A 21,834-nucleotide genomic window follows, 5' to 3' on the forward strand; every position below is an offset into this window, starting at 1 on the left:
TCAAAATGCATAATACAATTACATTTCACAATTTGAATTGATCAACTCGCTAGTTAATTGAATTTAACGATTTGATTTATCAACTAATCATTTAAAAGGGGTCGTAATAATTAATTTGATTTAATTACGAATGAGCAATAAACACATTTAACCAATTAAAATACTTAAGATTAATTAAATCATTTCACCCATTGCATAATACAAACTTAAGTAACCTAATGAGGCACATGACCCGCAAACCAAAAAAAAAAGAGAACTTATAGATGACCGACACCACTCACATTGAACATGACTAGGGGTAACACGAAGGGTTTAAGAACTTATCTTCTCCCACATCCATCAAATCAATAAGGTACGCTCAAACCCCTGAAACCAGATGGAGTCGATACCTCGTACCCACACGGTACTCAAACTTGCAATTTCCTGCATCACTGATACACACATGCATATATTCATAAAAAAACGGTAAACACACCGGTGAAGGAGAATCATGACTTCTCATGTCTCACCATAATGAGTGACGAGAACCCATCTCCCCGCACCCCATACACGCACATACATGATACATTCACATGGCGCACAACATGCATAAGGGAAACGAGTCAGTCCATAATCATTAATGCGTAATTGAAATCAACATTTAATCATCGTCACTAAATTAATGCATAATCACCATTAACTAGATCACACACACATTAAAGCATGCGTCATCATGATAGCATACTAGCTGCAAATAAACATCATGACCAAGGGGGGGGTCTACAAAGGTATTGAAAAGTCAAACTTAGTCAAAGTATGCAAGTGAACAATATGATCGGGGAAGGGGTACTACAACAGGGGAGTTCTTCTCCAAAGTCAGGGCACATGGAAGAATTTCAAGGTATCAAGAAAGTCTTTAGACTTGGCGAAAATATAAAAAAGAAATTTCACACTTCTTGGAGGATTTCATCTACAATCCCAGACCTATTGAAGCAATTAGGGCAACTTCTTGAAGGATTTCATCTCCTGAAGAATTAAAGACAAGCTCCCATCAAAATCAGATGGTGGCAAGAAGAGTATTCCATACATAGACAATTTCTCGACACAAACTGGAGAATTAAGGGAGGACATTCAACAATCAGATTGTTCCAAGTCAAAATGTCTAGGTTCAATGAACCTAACTTATCCAGAAGCTTCTAGAAGGCACACTTCTTAATACAACAACCTTCTATTTTATTATTGGTTTATATTTAGCAAGAAGGACAAGTGTCCTCAAATGTAATTTTCTCATTGGTTGAGGGGTAGCTAGTTGTAGAAAACCCTAATTAGGGTTTTAATTTGTAATCTCGACCGTTGATTTGAAATCAATCCTAGCCATTGAATTGTAATTGGGGAGCCTATAAATTAAACTCGCCCCTCATTTGTAAATCATGGGAGCATGTTGCAAAACATGTTGAGATAAGCAAATTGTTGCTTATGACTGCCAAAGTAATAAGTAATGCATTGTTCAAATTGATGGTGATTACTTCTCTTATTTTGGAGTTTGCATGATTCTTATCCCTCTTCATAATTTAGATTTTATTTCATGTGTGCTAAACGAATGCAAGATCTCATAAGTATTGATTTATGGTGAATCTTCGCTCATACTTTTGATGAACAAATGATTTATGTTCATTGTGTAAAGTTAGTCTGAGCTTACTTTGTGGATGCTTAACTTCTGTCTGGATGAATATTGTTTGATTTGATGGTAGTTATTCATGATGTGAAAATCATAAGCACATCCCTTGAAGATTGCACCCACTTTGTGTAGTTGTCCTAGCATGACGAAGCAAAGTGTTGTCATTGGGTTCACCTAGTCAATACCGTCTCTTGAATTCTTAGGAATAGATTAGAACCTCTTAACCCTTATCTCCTTTTCAATTTTCTTAAATTCCATGATTCAAAACCCAAACGATGGATCTTCATTGTGAATTGAACAAGCCAAGCGTAAGTCCCCCTTGTATTTCATCATACATAGCCAAGGTAGCTATACAACACAAAGTCGCCCGTTCGCACATATAAACCTTGGAGTCGCTGTGTGGTCTTTCTCGCAATCTTGGCACACAGTGATTCTGTTCAAGAGAGGGTAGAGTATCCTTGGATATTTATTCTAATGTTCGGTAAATGATAAAACGTGAACCAACAGTACCGCACAAGCTGGCAGGATCACTATGCTCTGATACCATTGTAGTATCCTTCCTAGAAATTTGGTGTGCTTGGCTAAGGAATAGTTTAAATTTGAATCACAGAATTTCAATAGTTCCAATTGATGTCATGAAACAATGACAAACAATAATGTGATAGAACCAAACAACAATAGAATCAAGCAATTCCAAAATTAATGCAGATTTCTTCACTAAACTTGCAATTCATTCATTCAAGGAAATCAAATTTACATTCCACAATATCCATTGGTTGACATGATATAAATTATTTCTTGTAACAATTCAGAAAGCATGAATTCTATATGATTCATTACATACCCCTCTATATCATGCATACCATTCAATGGACCATTTTAATGATCATGTCGCTGACCAAGATTATCTGCAGCAGGCTGTGATTTCTCTATTTTATTTGCAAATCGTAATTAGTTAAGGTTGCTCGCAATATGTATTAAGCGCCTCCATTATTTGCTGCTGTCAATGACTATGGGCGCCGTGCTAGGGGAAAGTATCCTGGCTATAAATTGATTCCAAGCCTTTAGTCGATAATTACCGAAGGTTCAATGGCTGTGCAATACCAGCATATACTCAACGGGCTGCCCTAATCATGATTCTTCTGTGTTGCAGAGATACCACCTTGTGATGGCAGCCGTGGATTTAACTCTAGAAATCGTTGATCCCTGTGAATTCCAAAACGTAGACACCCGTTGATAGCCTGGGTTTTCGTCCAAACTAACAAAGGGCTGCTAGGATTTTGTCCTAGGGTTGGGAGAACGAGCAGAACGAGCATACGATGCCCATAGAAAAGATTCGATGGCAAAAGAAAATCGTGAATGAATAATAATGCCTCTCCAAACCTACGACTTCCCCTTATATTTTGCCTTTTTCCCTTTTATCGAGCATCATACATTAAAATGTTATTTTCCCCACTTAGCCGCTCATCAATTTGATATTTCAACTTAGGCTTATAGTAAGCCTTTAAAATATTTAAATCGGCCCCCATGGTTGAGTCGCCACATTTAATTATTAACACATTAACTTAGGCTTAAGTCGAATAAATTGCCCAAGGGATCAAGGCGTCTCCAAAATAGTATCAAGTGACCCTCCTTTTAATTAAATTTGAAAAGGTTATAATTTATACCTAAGGCCTTATTTCATATTTAATTAATAAGTTTTATTTCCTTGTCACTTTTATTTTTTGTTCTAGCCTCCGAGAACCAAAAAGGCTAGCAAAATCAATCATGATGGAGCACTAAGCAAAAGGGGACATTACAATCATTCTCAAGCAAGACAAAGTGTGCCCATTAGCAACCATGACTCTAAAACCTCCAAATTTCTTAGTTTTGAGCTCTCTTTGTGCCACAATGTCTTCATCAATGAAATTATGTGTAGCACCTATATCATTAAGAGCAACAATTTGCTACTCTTTCAACATACGTCTAACCCTAAATGTATCATTTCCTTTTAGACTAGAGAGCCTAGCAAGTGTAACTCCACTCTCCTTCTCTTCCCCAAACTCTTCTATTGATTCTTCATCTTCACATTCCTCTATTTCAGTTTGGTGGTCTGGACTTTTTGATTCAGAATCATCGGCTGAATATGCCTCAAATAGACAGTTTTTCCCTTTCTTGAAGCACTTATGTCTTTGGGCCCATGGCTCCTTGCATGTAAAATAAAGGTTTTTCTCCCTTAACTCTTTTCTAAAGTCATCATCCAATTTCTTTGAAGAGGGTTTTTGGGGCTGAATGTTTTCCTTGTTATCATTGTTCTCATCTTTATCATGCTGGAAGGTCTTGGACAAGAATTTGTTCTTTGGGGCAGCAAGCTCCATATTCCTAGCCTCTTCCAAACTCAGTGGATCAAATGCCTTAACCCATCCCTTGATTGGCTCCATTAGTCCTTCATTGAAAAGGACCTTGAGCCTCCTCTCTGTGATACTAGGAACTATCATTGAAAGCCTTTAAAACTCTAAGATGTATGTGTCAAGGGAGTCATATTGTTTAAGCTATGCAAGCTCTCTAAAGTGCAATTCAACATCTTTCTTATCAAATATCTCAATGTGTTTGTTTGTAAACTCATCGTGTGTGGTAACAACGTTGTGACCCAATGTAGCCAAGCCATGGTGCCACCACTTATGAGCTATCTTGTTCAAATGCAAAGTGACAAATTTGATTGCATCATCCTTTGACATGCGCCAAAGTGCCAAATAGTTGCCTAGCTTTTGAACGCATGCTCTAGCTGTGCATTTGTCACTCCCATCAAAATGAGCCAAAGTTACCTTGCCCAATGCCTATTAAAAATCCCTCTGAATTGTGTTGGTCCTCAATGTTCAACTCTACCACCTCTTCTTTTTTACTCTGATTCAGATAATCTTTTACAGATAAGTGATTCTTAATCTCATCCAAAAGTGTGTCATACTCAGCATAACCAGCCCTCACCTCATCTACCAAAGGACATTGAATCTCCAAAGCAACCTGTACCTCCTCTCTCCGTATGAAATAAGGCTAAAGAGGCCTAAGTACAGACTTTGACACTGCTGTAGCCGTGTGTCAATTAGTGTTTGGCTGGTTTGTAACACTAGATTCACCCCTCTGCAATGGTGCACCTTGTGAATTAGTTTGATTCCCCTGTGGTATGATTTGATTCAGTTTTGCTAGCATTTGAGACATTATATCTAGCATGGCATCGAATTTTCTCTCCGCTCTGGTATTAGGACAAACTAAACCAGCTCATCCCTTGCGTAGACTCTGCAGTACTATCACTATTGTCAATCAAACCCCCTTGTAATCTCCGAGTGTTTGAAAGTGGGTTAATGTTTGGAGTTTGTGAGGTATTAAAAAACTGATATTGTTGTCTTCTTTGATCTCTGTTGTAGTATCTAATTTCTCTATCACTCATAGATTATGCTTAGATGCATAAAATTGATTAAGAAACACAGGCCAAATTCAGTAAATCTTCCTAAACTCCTCTAGTCCATAAGTACCAAAACACAGCTAGGCAGAAAGGAAAAAAAAGATGCCTCATCAAAAACATCCACAGTGTAGAAGAGAAAACCAAGAGGCAAAGTAGCCTATGCTCTTCATCGCTGCTTGAGAAAATGGATTGAACCCAAGGGTCATGAGGATTTTCTATTCAAAACTGATAATTTAGAATTTTCAGCTTTGTATTGAAGCTATCGCCTCTCTCAAAGTTCCCACAAACCAAAAGTTTACAGCGTCAAGCAGGTCACAGTTGTGAGCAGTGTTTTTGATCATATAAGATCACATATAACCATAGAAACGGATATTCTAGAAAGTGTCATATAGTTAAAAGTTTTGAAATATGATACCTGGCTTTATCTACCAATCCAAAAAAAGCTACTTTCTAGAAGGATTCTTTAGTAAATGTACCTCCATGTATGGTACAATATTATTTCAATTGCCCTTGCTTCACCTATTGTGCATTTAAAAACTATTTGATCTACTTCACTATTCAACTTTATTTTCAATCGTGTTATTTTAAAAGCCAATTTACCTTTACAAAATTAATTGCTTACCATTTGTTCTGTCTTCCAAATTCTTTGAAACAACTTGCAAATGATTTGATAAGTTATCATCTTCTGCACCAGTAGTACAGGTGGACTGCTCTTCCAAAATAGTGTCTTCAGTTTGCTTGCATGCCAACGATGAAGATAAGGAGCTTACTGCATCAGATGAATCAACTGTTTTGACAGATTTTAAGGCATCGAGTTTATATGCATGCACACATGTTAAACCCATCTCTTCTGCTAGATTTTGAATATTTACCACCTGCAATTGCATGACACAAAAATAAAATTAGCCAATCACCCATTTCTTCTTATTCATCACTGTGCAGAATACTTTCCTGCTTTATATCAACCTCAAATATAATGCCAATATCCCCATGCTTTATCAACATAAGTTTTCCTTGCCAGAAAAATTAAAAACTTTGGCATTGTTATAATTGAATGAATAAAATATTGTGTATAACTCATCCCATTTAACAGAAATAAATGTGCTTTGGATTGTTAGTTATTCTTTCTTTATTAAAATTAAGAGTACAAGAAAATATTTCACTTATGATCAAGACAAATAAAAATCTTAACCTTAAATTTGTAAAATGCTTAATCATAAGCAGACAACTAGGAGGTAAACCAATGAACCTAACGTATAAAACTTTATTTGAAAAATTAACAGAAACTTGGAAACATATGTATCAGAATGATTGTATATATTCATGGGATTCAAATGTTGATACTAATGTTAACAACAGACGCTACTCATCCATATAGCAATTCTTGTAGACTTGCTTCATCTCTATCAGTTTTGTCTCTACCACTGGACTTTTCATAGCCTCATATGTCGGTAGAAGTTCTAGAAGTATCTAGCTTCCTTCTAGGATTATCAAGCAGACCCCCCTTACCCTCAGACATTATATCATTGACATTATTAGACTGCAGACAAATGATAACATTGTTTTCAATTCTTGGTTACAAGTTCTGATCTTCCCCAGCTTCATGCCCCCTTCAAGGAATCATTGCTCATATGGATATTTGTACTTTATATCTCAAGGTCTGGTGGCTTCAACCACTTTCAATTCGGCCTCACATGCTTTGTTTATTTGCTTTAGTTTTGTACTTCCAATTTACATTGACCCACTTTAGTCGTTTGTTCACATTAATATAAAATATTTCTCTCCATGCTTTTAAAAGTCCTTTAATGTTATCATACATCCTAAATATTATAATGACATGTTTGAGCTGTAACCTACAGGAACCAACTTGCAAGTTTATAATCTATTACTATTGACATCAACAATATACTATGATTGTTTTGTAGCATTAGAAGTTAACTTCAACAATATACTGTGTTTCGATGCATGTCAACACTGTTAAAGCTCCCATTTTCGCACAGACCTGCAACCATCACATTTCATTCTTTGGGCCAACATCTCTTTGAAGCGTTCTGTTGAACAATTCAGATGCTTTTGTATATGGTTCCACATTTCGCGTGCATGCCTGCCATGGACCATATTTCTTTAAGGTATTCCATTAAACAATTGCCACGCCTTATCTCTTCTTCCACTTTTGAACATATGCATCAGAGCATTTCCAACTGCAATATCAGACAAAAATCACTTCCTATCATGCTTTGATGGATGTCTCTATCTTTTCCCAAGGCTCACATTTGGCAGTGGCAAAGGAGATGCAAGAATGGTTTCAGACTTTGGCTTTACACCTGCCAATTGCATTTGCTTGAAAGCTTCTAAAAAGTGACTTATAAATAAATCTGCAAACAAGGAGTATAATAGGTTATGGCAAACTGAGCAATAGAGCAGAGGGGATTAATTGGTTAAGAAGTTAAACAATTTGGGCAATTGAGCAAAACCAAGTTGGGATATTAACCTTTGGAATTGATTAAGAGGTTAATCATTTTTGAATTTTTGTGTGGAATGGGATGGAGAGATTAAAATTTTCAAATGCTCTTTAAAGGTTAATAGGTTAAGGATTGTGACTTCTTTGAGAAAAACGGGATGAGGGATTAACCTTTGAAATTGATTTTACGAGGTTAATCATTTTGAGCAAGTGAGCAACAATAGGGAGGAAATGCTATAATTAAGGTGTCTTTAGATATTTTTCCTCCCAAGTCATTAAAATGGGAAATAAGTAAAATTATTTTGACAAATAATTTAATATTTCCCATTTGAAAACTAGTGGTCAGGTTTAGAAAAATACACATATCTTTTGATTGAAAAGGATGTTTTCTCTAAAATTTAAACCAGACATTAAAGGGGGCAAAGTGAACATAACCCAAAGAGATTTCTTCATAACAAGGTCCTGAGTGCGAGATTTGAATGTTTTCCGAATGGAAGCCAACAAAAATTAAAGTATTAAAATCTCACAAATGGTGAACTAGGTTTTTGTGAAAATTTGTCACATTGCTCAAAATGGTGCTAAGTACATTCTTATAAGACGTTTTCTCTCAACACTTCATAATTTTCAAAATTTAATTATTTTTGCATCTTGACCAATACAGAAATCAGCTTAAAGCACACTCAAAAAGCGCTTCATGATCGATGTAATGCCCCCTCCCTTGGTCAGACTCGATTTAACCTAGTTTGACTCTGGATAACCTTTGTTGTAGTTTAAGTGACTATTTATGATTTATACTTTATGGATCATTGGAAGGATGATTTATGCGATGATGATCATTGGGTGTTTATTTGATGTTATCTATGCTTTGTTAGTCAGATGATTATTGAGATGGACCATATATGTGACGTTAGGATTTAGTCATTATATTTATCAAAGTTTAATTGCTCTGATATACACTGTGTTTTATCCTTGATGTGCTTGGGTGAAAGGGAAAAGCGTCGCACTGCTCTTTATGGACAAGCTACGTCGCTCCCATTCCCTTTTCACGGTATGTTATTTTATGGATTATATGTATATGTTTGACAGTTTGCTTATGCAGTTGTAGGTACCGAGCATCGACTCCACCTGAACCGTCAGCTCTGAGCGTGCTCTATAACCCAAGGGTAAAGTGGAAATTGGAGTTATCAGCCAAACCCTTGTTGTACCGTCGTTCCTACGAGAACAAGTCCCCGATTAGGTATCCTTGTTTCTTGGTTGCCTGATCTTGTCAGTCGTTGGCTCTATTGGTCTATCGTGTTTTGGCATGTCGCAATTCATTAGTTTTGTGTATAGTATAATAATTATGTAGTATTTTTGTGAAAGAGATTAATATTATATATTAATGGTATTTAAATATTATTGATTAATTAATTAATAAAATTAAAATTGTGCAAGATTAAATTAAAATTAATGTTATTGGTAAAATGATTAAATTTATTTTATCCTTGCTGTAAATGATTAATTAAAGTGGGAAACAAGACATTTAATTTGGTATTTATTGTGCTCAAGGTAAATTAATTTTTAAAAAAGTAATTTATATTTAATTGTTTTCAAATTTAAAAATTTGCATGTGTGGGAGTTACAAAAAAATAAAAAATAAATCAATTAATGAATTTAATGTGGGAATCTTGCATGCTTTTTGGGGGGAGTTATTTTAGGGAAAGAAATGGGTTTGCTTCCCGTGAAGGTTACTGTGTGCACGAATTCTCTGAAAATGGGTTTTTGAAATGATTTTTCTTTAGGAAATCTGGTTTGGAAAGAGGAGATTGGAAAAACAATGGAGTTTTGTTTTAGATTTTGCTAAGGAATTAGTGAAAGGGGTTGAAATTATATTGTTGAACCTTCTGGATTGGATGTTTGGCTCATCGATATTCACAGTCGTGGAACTTCTTGAGGATTTTTGCTTATGCTTATGTGTGATTTCCAGATTGTGAAAAGAGGTAGGATTTTCAGATTCCTTTCCTTTTGCATGTAAAATTTCCTTTCAATCTGTTGAAAATCAGCCTGTTTGATTTACTGTGATGAGGAAATTTAAAAAGAAATTGTTTGATTTTAGAAAATTTGGGGGTTAGATCAAATTTAATAGTGAATTTGTGCATTTGAAATCATGAACCCGAAAAGCTTATATTACACTTACCTAAAGAAACTTTTGTGAATCTTTGTCTGGTAATTTAGATGTTTGTGTGTGTGTGTGTGTGTGTGTGTATGTGTGTGTGTATAAACGTAAATATTAATTCTGCGTATTAAGTTTATATATTTCGATGCCCTGTTTCTATTTGTTTTGGGGTGTCGTAGGCACCCACAGTGGTGGGTCGTTTCCCCACCCACCGTGGCACCCACGATGGTGGGAAACCCCACCCGTCGTGGACTTACCCATGGTGGTGGGGAGCCCACCCATCGTGGGCTTACCCATGGTGGTGGGATCTCCACCACCACCGTTATTTTGGACCTTTTGGTGATATGTTAAGATTGGATTCTTGTATGTTTGGCATTCTAAGACCCTGTAATTACTTTGATTTTTGTCTATTATTGTGATGCCCAATTATGTTATTAAATGCTTTTAGGTTCCAAAGGCTAGGACAATGTTTGAGTTCCTAATTGTGTATGGTTTCTCATCGTCATTAATGTAAAGAGATTGGTGTCCTACATGACTTCTATGCTAGTCATTCATTCTTTGTTGCATTGAACCTCCATGTGTGTGATCCTGTTCTAGCAAGTCAGTCAACCTTGCTATGGTAAAGGGGTCTAGACTCTTGGTGTTTTGAGTGTCATAGACCTTGTGATGTATTTTGGATTCCTAGGTGCAAGTCAAGGCGGACTGGCTTTCATTGGAGGCCGAGACCCAAAGTGGTCGTCAGGGTAACTCAATGAGAGTTTTGTAATCAAGTGAAAATTTGAAAATAATGAACTAGGGAGGGTAGCTAGTTCACATTAATAAAGATTATTTGTTGCCTCTCTTACGCTTGGGTGCTTGTTTAGGACTGAGGTAAGTAGAGAAGACCTGGAATGGCGTCCACCAATCTTGTCCCTTGGAAAGGTTGGTGTGGTCCATTAGTGTTTGTATGGGGGCCGGGGGTAGGAGAGGTCACCAAGGTAACCCAAGATGGGGGTCGGGACCTAGTGAAGACTCACCAGGGTAACTCATGACAACCTAGTGATGACACTCCTCCCTATTGCATACCTAGTGGTCTCTTTGTTATCTAACTTTCCGTGGATTGCTGCAGGCCTCTGGAATTGGTTGTTTTCTTATGAGTCTCTTGTGATTAAGTCTTGTGAGTCTCTTGTAATTAAGTCTTGTGAGTCTCTTGTGATTATGTCTTGTGAGCCTCGTCTGAGTCATTGTGTATCCTCTTTCTTCCTTCCATCTCTTGGGTCTGGTTGATACCTCCTAGCACGGGGGTGGACCTGATGGTACCACATGGTTGGGTGGAGTGCTATTCGCACCCATTGGGTTTTGGTTCGTCTTGCATCCTGATCATGATGGCTCGTGGAGAGATTGAATATCTTCCTTATGTACCAGATTTATGTATTCACTCCATTGTTGTACTCATGGAGATTATATCCTTATGGGTACCTTGTATGTATTCGATAATCTCATGTATATCCTTATGGCAATGTATTATGTATCATGATCCTTGTAAAGGATCATAATTCTAGAAGTTTCATTTGTTCTTGTATGTATGGTTATGATGTTTTGAGTAACATCGTTGTGAGGCCTTGAGGACTCTTGTTAGATATTATATGTTCATCTTATCTTTATCTTGTTTCATCATGTTACTCCTTGCAAATGTATGGTTTAATTCATTTAATAAAAAAAAAAAATTATTCGCTTTTTTTTTGTTGTTTATTTTGTTAAAGTCCTCTAGGCCTCATAGCGGGGTGCTCAAAATGGAACTTGAAGACTCGGGTGCTCAAAATGGGACATGTATACATTAAGATCAAGCTGGACATTAGCTTCAATGCAAAAGTTTAAAATTTGAGTGCTCGAAAATTAGGGCAACAGATTGAATTGGTAACTACACTGCTATTTAATTTTCAACTAACTATAGACTAGATGGAAGCAGACCCTAACAACATTTAAGTAATAACACAATGTCATTTTATAGATTGCATTCATTTAGACATAACTTGAAAAAAATGATGGCTTATCTTTTATTATTCTGAATAAATAATATATTGAGTGATCATTCTGTTGTAAACCTACAGATATTTCTAATTGTGTCATGTTTCAAGTTAAAACCCCATCTTTCCATCCATTCAAATGTTCATATTTCAAAGTCTTGCCCTATTAGTTTACAGGGTTAAATGATGACTACAAGCTCAATAAAAACTAAACAATGATGATGTTCCAGGATAGATTGGGGGAGAAATAACAGATCAGCATGTACGAAAAGGAAGCAGGCAGATGTCTGACATTTTTTCAATCATAAAATCAGAAGAAGAAATTAAGACCAAAATTGCAGTGCCAATTTTGGTGGCTTGAACCCAATAGTATGTGTCTGATGCAAACATAAAAAATGGAAGAAATATTAGCGATTAGTATCAAGGGAAAATCACCACTAATGTAATGTCTGAGCACTCTTTTAAATTGGCATTACTTTGTCAAACCTCTGCCCAGCCATGAAGGGGTTTCAAAAAAACAAATTAGGCAAACTTTAAGAATTTTCTGTTTAAAAAGTATTGAAAGGTATGCACACTTTTTGGGTGACTTCACTAGAACAATATTCTGCTAAATCTTCATAAAAGGTTGTGTTGGTATTGACACACATTTTAATGACATGTCATAAAAAAATCCTCCTAATGCACTTTTTAGTGAAAAATGTGTTGTTATTGACACACATTTTAATGACATGTCATGAAAAATTCCTCCTAATGCACTTTTTAGTGAAAAATGTCATGAAAAGTTCCTTTGGTGCACTTTTTAGTGATGAATGTCATGAAAAGTTCCTTTAAGCACAAGTTTAGTGACAAATGTCATGAAAAGTTCCTCCAATGACTTTTTTAGTGATGAATATCATGAAAAGTTCCTCTAGGCACATTTTTTAGTGATGAATGTCATGAAAAGGTCATCTAGCACACTTTTTAGTGACATGTCAAATGTCATGAAAAGTTCCTCATGCACTTTTTTGTGAACTTCGCAACACACCTTTTAGTGATGAATGTTACAAGAAGTTCCTCCAATGCACATTCATTGTAGCCCTCCACCTTTTTTTTTTTTTGCTTCATCTTGGCAGCCTAAGACAAGTTCAATAGAGTAAGGAAGTCATCTTTCATGCATAAAGTTGCAAGCACAAAACATTCAAGTTTGAACATTTGGCATGCCATCATGACTAGAAGTTTCAAAGTGTTTTCAAAATGTCTGCCAAGTCCAAAACTAATCAAATGCTTCATCTAAGTTTCTAAACTGAGGATCATAATGACAAGTTAGATGCTTCATAAGGGAGTCTATAGTCCAAAGCCCCTGTTCCCTATGAAAATAAAAATCGGATCCCTACCTTGATTTTAGTTCATAAGATTACAGGGAAATAGATCATATTACAAGGAGAAAAACTAATTAATATGTACAGTTCCCATGTCCCATTAGGTAAAATATTTTGAAAACTGAATCAAAGAATGCTGAAAAAGCTGAACTAAGATGTTATCCAATATTCATACACCAAGCTCTCTACCATAAATTGATGTAGAGGGGCAATTTTCTCATGCCTAAGTGCTCCCTCCAACAAAAATTAACCATGCACATGAACAATCTCATAAAAGGAGGAGATAAATGTGTATCAACACAAGAATAACTATTTCAGTATCCCAATTTGATCACTGCTAAATACACTATACAAGTTAAAAAGACGCATGAACCATCTTCATGCAGATAAAAGCAACCATAGATCCACTAAAAAAATACCATTTCGAACTAAAAAACTTAACTACTGACCTTATTGTGTGAACGATCAATTGCAATAAGTTCTCCTTTATCCTCCATAAGCATTGCAATTGCAGTTGTTTTTCCACCAGGAGCAGCGCACATATCCAATATTTTCTCACCTGGCTTTGCATCTAAGAAAATATGATGCAAGTAGCCGATTAATTGTATGCTTAAACATATAATATCTATTTTGAACTTCACCCTATAAAGTCTAAAAAGATAAGTAATCAAAATGCTTGTAGAAAATCATATTTTCTTCAAGGTAATTGACATGTTGCCACAAGAAAATATTACATGAAAGGCTACACTCACAAGGAGAAACATATGGAACTTAGATATGCTGGTTTCAAGTTCACTAAATTTTCCTCAAGAATATAATATATCGATACATAGCCATATAATTTGCAACAAAAGAGATCAGAAGTATGCAGAACAAATGCTTACTTTATGACTAATTAATGCTGACATGACAAAAAGTACATTGTAAAATTTTGTATTTCATGTATGAGTAATAGCCAATGTAATGGATATTAGTGTGCTAATACCAATTTTAATGAGTATTCGAAATTCTTGGGATATACTTAAAGGTGGAAAAATAATAATTCTTTGGTTATGTTTGATGCTATCCATCTATCATACAGCAACTGATTGTAATGTCCCCTTCTCGAGCATAATCAGTAGGACAATTAACCTAATTTTCAAATTTACTGTAGGTTAACTGGTAAGTAAAGGGGAACTCCAAAATTCTTTGAGAGCACAAGTTCAGTACCACAGGGTTGTTATTCATGGCAATGAGCTCAGTGGGTGATGTGGATCCTCATGACACTTTCAGAATTGATTTTTGACTTTTTGTGAGCTCTCCAAACTTCTTTGACAAGCAATTTATTTTAAGTAAATCACCATGGTGCCTTTGATCTTTGTCCCAAGTCTTCAATGTCATGTTGGTGTGATTAGAGTTTGATTTCTATGTTGTTTCAATGCTTTCAACAACTTGCTAATATTATTTAATTATTCACTTAAATTATCTAATGTTAAAAAGTGAAAACTTAAGTCTAATAATTCTTTAAAAAGGTGATAAATGAGCTTCAAAAGTGGATGGAGAACTTGCACTCTTGAAGGAGAGGTCACAGGTTCAAATCCCACAAGGGGTAAGGTATGTATGCCTTGTTTGTAGCATAGTTAGGTGCCTCCCACAAGGAGTACGAGGTAGTCCCATATTGCTCAAACCCATATGTGGCCCATATACAGATTGTTGGCATCGTGGACTATAAAAGTTCTTTTCCTTTCCTTTCCTAGGGAAAAAGGTCCTTTCCACATGAAAAAGTTCTAATATTTTTCAAAAACATATTTGTGAGGAAAAAAAGAAACTATTATAATTAAAAATTAGTTATTTCCCTCCAAAAAGCTAAAAAAGGAGGAGGTAGTCTCATTTGTGAGGTTAGACTGGATAATGTTATTTCTTTTTGCTGGTTGAGCGAACCCAAGTTCTTCCAAAGCTTCTTGAGGACAAAAACCCTCTTGGAGTTGTTGGCATCAGAGACAAAAAAAAACCCTAGCTAGCCAATGTGGTTTCAAACAAAGATCACCATTGTGCGATAGATTGAAGTTCATGATTTTGGTTAGTAGAGATGGAGATTTTTAATGTATTTTGAGTTCTAACATTTTAGTGATGGAGCTTTTTGATGTATTTTGAGTTGTAACATTTTAGTGATGATTTGCAAAATATTTCCAAAAGTTTGTTATTTTGGGGCAAATTTGGAGGATATGGTTGGCCATATCATTGCTAAACCCTCATGCCTAGCCGTACCATCTTATTGCAAGCATAAAGGGTGATTTTAATGCTATTTATCAATTATTCGCAATTGTTGTTTTTTGCTAGTCATACACCCTAAAGAGTGTTGGAAGACTTGTAACTACTAGCCATACAACTCAGGTATAGGTTGTACTTTTGCTAGCTGGTGTGCGAGCTTCCCAAGGTGAAGCATTGGGTTTGAAGTGTTTAAAAAATACTTATTTAGTGGTGCCATGATCATGTTTGAAGCTTTCAAGTCTTTGTGAGGTTGAGAAATGGATGTGGAGTGAATTTTGATGACATCATTGAGGGTTGTACCTCCTGTACCAACACCTACCAGACCTGCACCATGTTTGATTTTAATTTCCAGATTGATATCCTCCTCTTTTTGTTTGTTTTGATTAAGTTTAGAGCCGTTTGGTGAAGGAATATCAGCTAATGTTAATTGTTGGCTTGTAGTTGGTTAAGGTTTCCAGGAGTTTTCCTTGCTGCCCAGACTGTCGTGGCATGTTGTCAGAGAATTTCCAGACCTTTACCGACATTCTACTCCATCCTTATTAGGTACCTTACCAATATATCATAGTTGAGCTGGTGGGTTGATGTTATTTGGCACTATTGTGGGGTGTTTCAACAGATTGCTTTTGTACTAGCACTTATATCACAGCTATTTAGTGTTTATTATGCATAAGAACTAACCTTGTAATACTTCAGATGGTCATACTTTCAAAGAGCTAATATTTCTATGCATTTTATTTTGTAAACATAGGATGGTAGTATCACATATAGGTTTAATCTCGCTTATTGCTAATGTACTTACCCCATTGAATAAGTGGTTGTTTTCTAAGTTACCAATTCCAACAAGGGTACCGATACGGATATGGGTACCTGTTGACGTGTATTTTGTACACTGCCTAACACAGAATAAAATACCTAAAGATACCTTATCCTCTCTTGAATAAAGCCTCTGATTGCTGAAGATGTCGCGAAGAAGGATCAATCAGGGTGACTCCAAGGTTCTGTAATGTAGGGTCTCTACATGTGGATAAGCACCAGTGGTCGTTGTGAATGCTGTTTCATCAAGGGGCCTTACGTTTCCGTTCAAGAACAGAGTTTCCTAAAACTAACAAGTTCTCAAAAAGATCAAAAGGTAGGGTTTGCAAGAGATGAATCCTAATCTAATCCTAAGAATGACTCAATGTAGGCTAGACTTGGTAAGATCCGACCAATTTCAGTATTGCCAAGGAATTACAACTCTACTGAGATTGATGCGATCTTCTAAGGTGATTATTGATTTTCAAATCACCAAGAATCATAGACACTACCATGAAGGTACATATCAATAGTTCAATGATGACTGAAGGTTTAAGTAATCCAAATATCTCCAGTTGACCACACAAGGCGTCCTTACAATCAGTAAGAAGCTAGTGGTTTGGAATATGAATCTCACCAAAGATCAAGCTCAACACTTAGTCCTTCAAATTTAAACACTACTTCGACTGAGAATGATTCAAGAAAGTAAACAACCATGAAGATAACCACGAGAATTGCAATAAAACACCATAACTTCAATATTTTATTGATCTCAAAGTCAACATAGACAACAATTGCTTGAAATTCTTTCTTCAATGCTCAATCTTGCTACAAAATAACATTCTTCTCGAAAGCTCTAATCCTCTAACTGCTATTCTCTATCTCTCTCTTATTTCTAATTACAAAATGAAAATGAATGAGGGTATATATAGCATCCTCAATTACAATGAACGGCCCAAATCAAAAGAAGATCAACGGCTGAGATTTTGACACCTAAACCCTAATTAGGGTTTATTACAAAAAGTTCCCCTTTTATTGAACAATATTAAATGCATAGCCAAATATTTAATTGGCACAAAAATCTAGCAAACATAGACCAATGATAATTAAGGTGCCACATCATCTATAACAACCTCTCTTCTAGAACCTTGTTCCCTTTCCAATGCTCCTTCTTAGCATATGCAGTGAATCTGGACACAATTCCTTCAATCTCAGCAATAGGAATCTCTGGAAGATTCCTCATTCGTTCCTCCAAGTGGATGACTTGATCGAAAGCCTTGAGAAGAGCTACGTCCCATCCAGGCTCGAGTTCTTTGATTTTCTCAATCAGGAGCATAGTGGCGAACATTTGATCTCTTTGCTCATCGGTGATAACATTCTCATCTTTGCAAAAGATGACCTTGACCTTCTCCTCCAGCTCTTGAAGATTCACATCTGTCTCATCTTCAATCCTCCTGCCAAGAATAGAACATAACACCTCAAACACCTTGTCCTGAATTGGATGAATGACCTCCTCAACTTGATTGCATTTGGTACTAATGTCTTCGAAAAGAACTTCCTTCATCTGAAGTAGAGTTGACCACTGAAGTAAATTATGAGCTCCTCCATCCATTATCTTTTCTTGTGCTAAGATCTTCCTTGGTGTTTGCCTGATTACTTGCAGAACAGGAATGATAACATCTCTAGTGTGGGTAAAGGCGGCTACTGTTATCATTAGGTTGTGAATGATCTCAAGGACCTGGATAGCTCGATGGGTGGTCTGCATCATTCTTGTTGCGAACTCAATGGCAACGGTATGGGATTTGTCAATCCAAGAGCTCATAAGCTGAACCAAGCTCTTAACTCTTTCTGCCTCACCAACTGATTCAAGGGGAAGTGCTTGCACAGGAGATACTACTGGATCCTGACGTCCCAAAGGCTGATTGAGATGGCTAAAGTAGCCTCTCCAAGCACCGACCTCTCGCTCAAGCTTTCTATTCTTTTCCATTTCTTCTCTAAGCTTGTCTTTATGTGCCTCGAATGAATCAGTGGCCTCATCTAGTGTCTGCTCGGCTGTGAGTGGACCTAGCTCAAATGTTTCTACATCATACTCTTCTGCAAGGATTTCACCTTCATATTTGTCCACTGCTGGTGTGGCTATCTGCAACTTCCTCGATCCTGTCTCATCTCTGATCATCTTGGACATCTTGGTAGCCTTCCTTCTCTCTGTCACTTCCTGAGAATTTCCAACAAGGCTCTCTAAATCAATTACATTATCTTCATCTTCGATCACAATCACCCTCGTTAGCCTCTCCTTTAACCAGTCTGGAATGGCAGACCTTGTCTCTCTAACTTGTATTTCTTTAGGCACGGATCCCTCTTCTCGGAGAGGAGATGTCACTTCATCATCATTCTTGTCTTCATGTAGCTCATTGACTTGGGGAGATTGACTTGATGAACGTTGAGGTGCTTGCCTTTCTTCATGCTTATCATTCTGAACCATTGATTCCATAGATTCCTCAACTTCAAGTACCCTCTTCTCTTGTCCTTGACTTGTCCTTTTTTCATGTTGGGAAGATGTGCTAGATGAGTGACCTCGATGGGCCTCTTGCTTCTTCTTGGAGGGTTCCCTTTTCTCGGGTCTTTCTTTCCTCTTCGCGCTTCTAGGATGAGGATTGCCTTCAGTTATGCATCTAGGGTGAGGATTGTCTTCATTTGTGCTCCTAGGATGAGGATTGCCTTCGCTTGTGCTTGCTCCTCCTTCCCCTGGCCTTTCCTCCAAAGTAAAAGTCATCGATGTGTTCTGTTCTCTCAACTTTTGATGTTGTATATCCACCCATCTGCGAGTACAAGACAAAATCGGAGCCATCAAAGTTCTCAAGTCTGTAATCTCAGGTTCATTCCAATCTATCTTCACTGTTTTGTCCTCTCGGTCATAAGATGATTGGAGATGTCTGCCACTGTCCTGGGCTTGATCAGCCACTCTGTAAATTTTGCATTTCCTGATGAGATCTAAAGGTAATCTGGAATGTATCTTTCTTTTCACCTCTAAATCACTTGAGAGATTCATCAAAAAGTCCTCTATCTGAAATTCGTGCTTGTACTTTCTACCAACTGTTTCTTCTACATATCCATAAGGATCAAAATTCTCTCTCAAGGCAAAGAATGAAAATGAATATAAGGCCAATTCCTTCTCTGCATCATCCATGGCTAGAGCATTAGGACATACCTCAACTGAATTCCCTAGTATGATAGGCACCGGAATTCCATTTCCATGCCTATGTCTAAATGCCTTTGCATAAGCCGCCAACTGCCTAGTCACCTCCAGTAACACTATTCTGTTTGTCGGATATCTTGGCAATATATATGGAGGTGAAGGACACCCATGAACTCTAATATATGTAAACTTCTGGAATTGGATAAACCAAGCACTATACCTCTTTACAAGCTCCTGTGCATCTTGAGATATCCGATTGTGAATCCCACATTGCAATGTCCTGGTGATGTTCATCGTGAAGGTATCATTAACTAACTTGTAGTTACTTCCAGGTGGATGATGCAAATGAACATAACATTCACAAACTCTGACTTCCCCCGGTCCTCTTCCGATCACTCCTCTGTGAGGTAGTCCTGCATATTCAAAACTCCTGATCAAGGCATATATGATGTATGAACTCATGTGGAAGGACTTGGTAGCCTTCAGTCTTCTCAACTGCACGTCCAAGCAATGGCTAATAATTCTAGCCCAATGAATTGTTCCTTTTCCTTGAACTATCACTTGGATGAAGTAGAACATCCACTTTTCAAAATAGAAGGCTTGAGGAGCCCTTGTAACTCGATTGAGTAAGGTTATCAAATCTCTGTATTCTTCCTGGAAGTCGATCCTATGTGGTGTGTTTGGAATCTTGCTCAGGCGAGGACGACTTTTGAGTAACCAATTCTTATTGATGATGCTTAAGCAGGTGTCTGGATCATCTTCGTACATGGATCTAGCTCCTTCCAAGCTTTTGTAAATCATATCTTTATGTTCTGGCAGATGGAGAGCTTCACTGATAGCCTCCTCTGAAAGGTAAGCCAAAGTGTTTCCTTCCTTGGACACGATTGATCTTGATTGCGGGTCATAATGGCGGGCACACTCGATCATCAGCTCAGGACATTGGACTGCTGGAGGGAAGTCGGCCGCCTTGATAATGCCACTTTCAATTACTCTCCTTGCGACAGGTGATGGCTTTCCAATGTAAGGGACCTCTCGAAACTTCTTCACATTGAAGTTTCCCAAGTTGGTATCTCCAATGTTGCTCCATTTTGACACGATCTTGGTCTCCAATTCTTCATTCCTTTGATCTTCCTTCATGAGAGCTGGACGACTAGTGGATGCTCATGTCTTCGGGGTCGCCATCTTGACACCTACACAACATTTCATAATGAGCAATATACTTTGCAACGTAGAAATATAGACTGGATTTAAGTTTTAAATTTAGGAAACTTCATGATAAATCTTTGAATTATCATTTCCTAAATATAACTATGCAATTGGAAATTCAAAATTTCAAAATTTGAACAAGGGAGATCTCGCCATACCTCTTCTTGAGAACTAACTCTAAAAAATGATGCAAAATTAAGAAATTCGCTAGGCAAAATGAAGATCGAAGTCCTCTAGCAAAATGCACCTCCTTTGTCAACTTCACCACCTTTTGGTCTTCAACGCCTTGAGGAAAACTCGCTCAACCTCCAACCTCCAACAAAGTTCGCACTCCTTCTTAGACCAGATTTCGCACTCTTCCTTGGACCAGATTTCGCACCTCTATTGCTTCTCCAAATCGCATTTGAATAAATGATTGAATGATGGATTAAAATGCTTCAAAATACCTCTCTTATATAGGCGCTCACTATTGCAATTGCCCATAGGCCGACTTGGAAAATAGGCCAAAATAAATAAAAATTAAATAAGAGGCCGACTTTGCAAAAAAAATATTAAAATAATATTCCCAAGCGCTCCATTTTTAAATTTAATTTAATAATAAATAATTTTAAATGCCTTCACAATTAAAATTTCGATTTTTTAAAGGCCTAAATTAATTATTAAATGCCCATGCGCTCTTATTAAATGCCAACTTAATTAAAATATTTTAAGTTTTTTTAGCGAATTTGGCATTTTAATGCAATTTGAAAAAATATTGGCGCCTAAGCATGGGAAGAATATCACTTTGTTAAGAACCTCGCTCTGGTCCCTAGGAGAGGGACAGGAGCGCCTTAGTATTTTGGCCTTGTATTTCTTGCTTTTTACGTTCAAAGTCTTATCTTGGACGTCCAAAATGGCATTTTCGTTTGGAATCTTGAGTTTGATTTATTCCATCTTTGGAAGGAGTGCACCTTAAAACATTTTCGCCCTAGTCCCTTGGTGAGGGACAGGAGCGATCTTACCTTTTGTCCTTGGTCCTTGTCTTTTCCAATCGCCAATTCATGTTGCAGGGCAATCAATGATCTTCTTTGTTCATTCTATGCATGTTCATCTTGCTTTCTTAAGACAAAATGAGTTCCTCTTAAGATTTTCGCCTTGGTCCTCCAGTGAAGGACAGGAGCGATTTTTACATTTGAGCCCAAGATTGTCGATTCTTGGAGTCAATTCCTTGTTCATCGTCCTTCGAAAGACATTTTTGACTTTGCATATCCTTGCCTTGACGTGGTTTTGGAAGGGAATGGTTGTTTTTATGAAAATCGCCTTGGTCCTTGAGTG

The 21,834-nt window shown here is 37.0% G+C and overlaps 1 protein-coding gene across 3 annotated transcripts in view; it reads right to left on the reverse strand.

Annotated features, from left to right (window-relative positions):
* LOC131064233 (rRNA (cytosine-C(5))-methyltransferase NOP2C) overlaps positions 1-21,834 on the reverse strand; it is a 185,975-nt gene that overhangs the window by 79,241 nt on the left and 84,900 nt on the right. For all 3 annotated transcript variants that reach the window (XM_057998335.2, XM_057998343.2, XM_057998333.2), the window contains 2 exons: positions 13,526-13,647; positions 5,719-5,971 (listed from right to left, as the gene is read on the reverse strand). In XM_057998335.2, the coding sequence (XP_057854318.2) occupies positions 5,719-5,971; positions 13,526-13,647 (375 nt within the window). The remainder of the gene's footprint in view (positions 1-5,718; positions 5,972-13,525; positions 13,648-21,834) is intronic.

This window comes from Cryptomeria japonica, chromosome 1 (genome assembly GCF_030272615.1).
Source record: "Cryptomeria japonica chromosome 1, Sugi_1.0, whole genome shotgun sequence".
Lineage (NCBI taxonomy): Eukaryota > Viridiplantae > Streptophyta > Pinopsida > Cupressales > Cupressaceae > Cryptomeria > Cryptomeria japonica.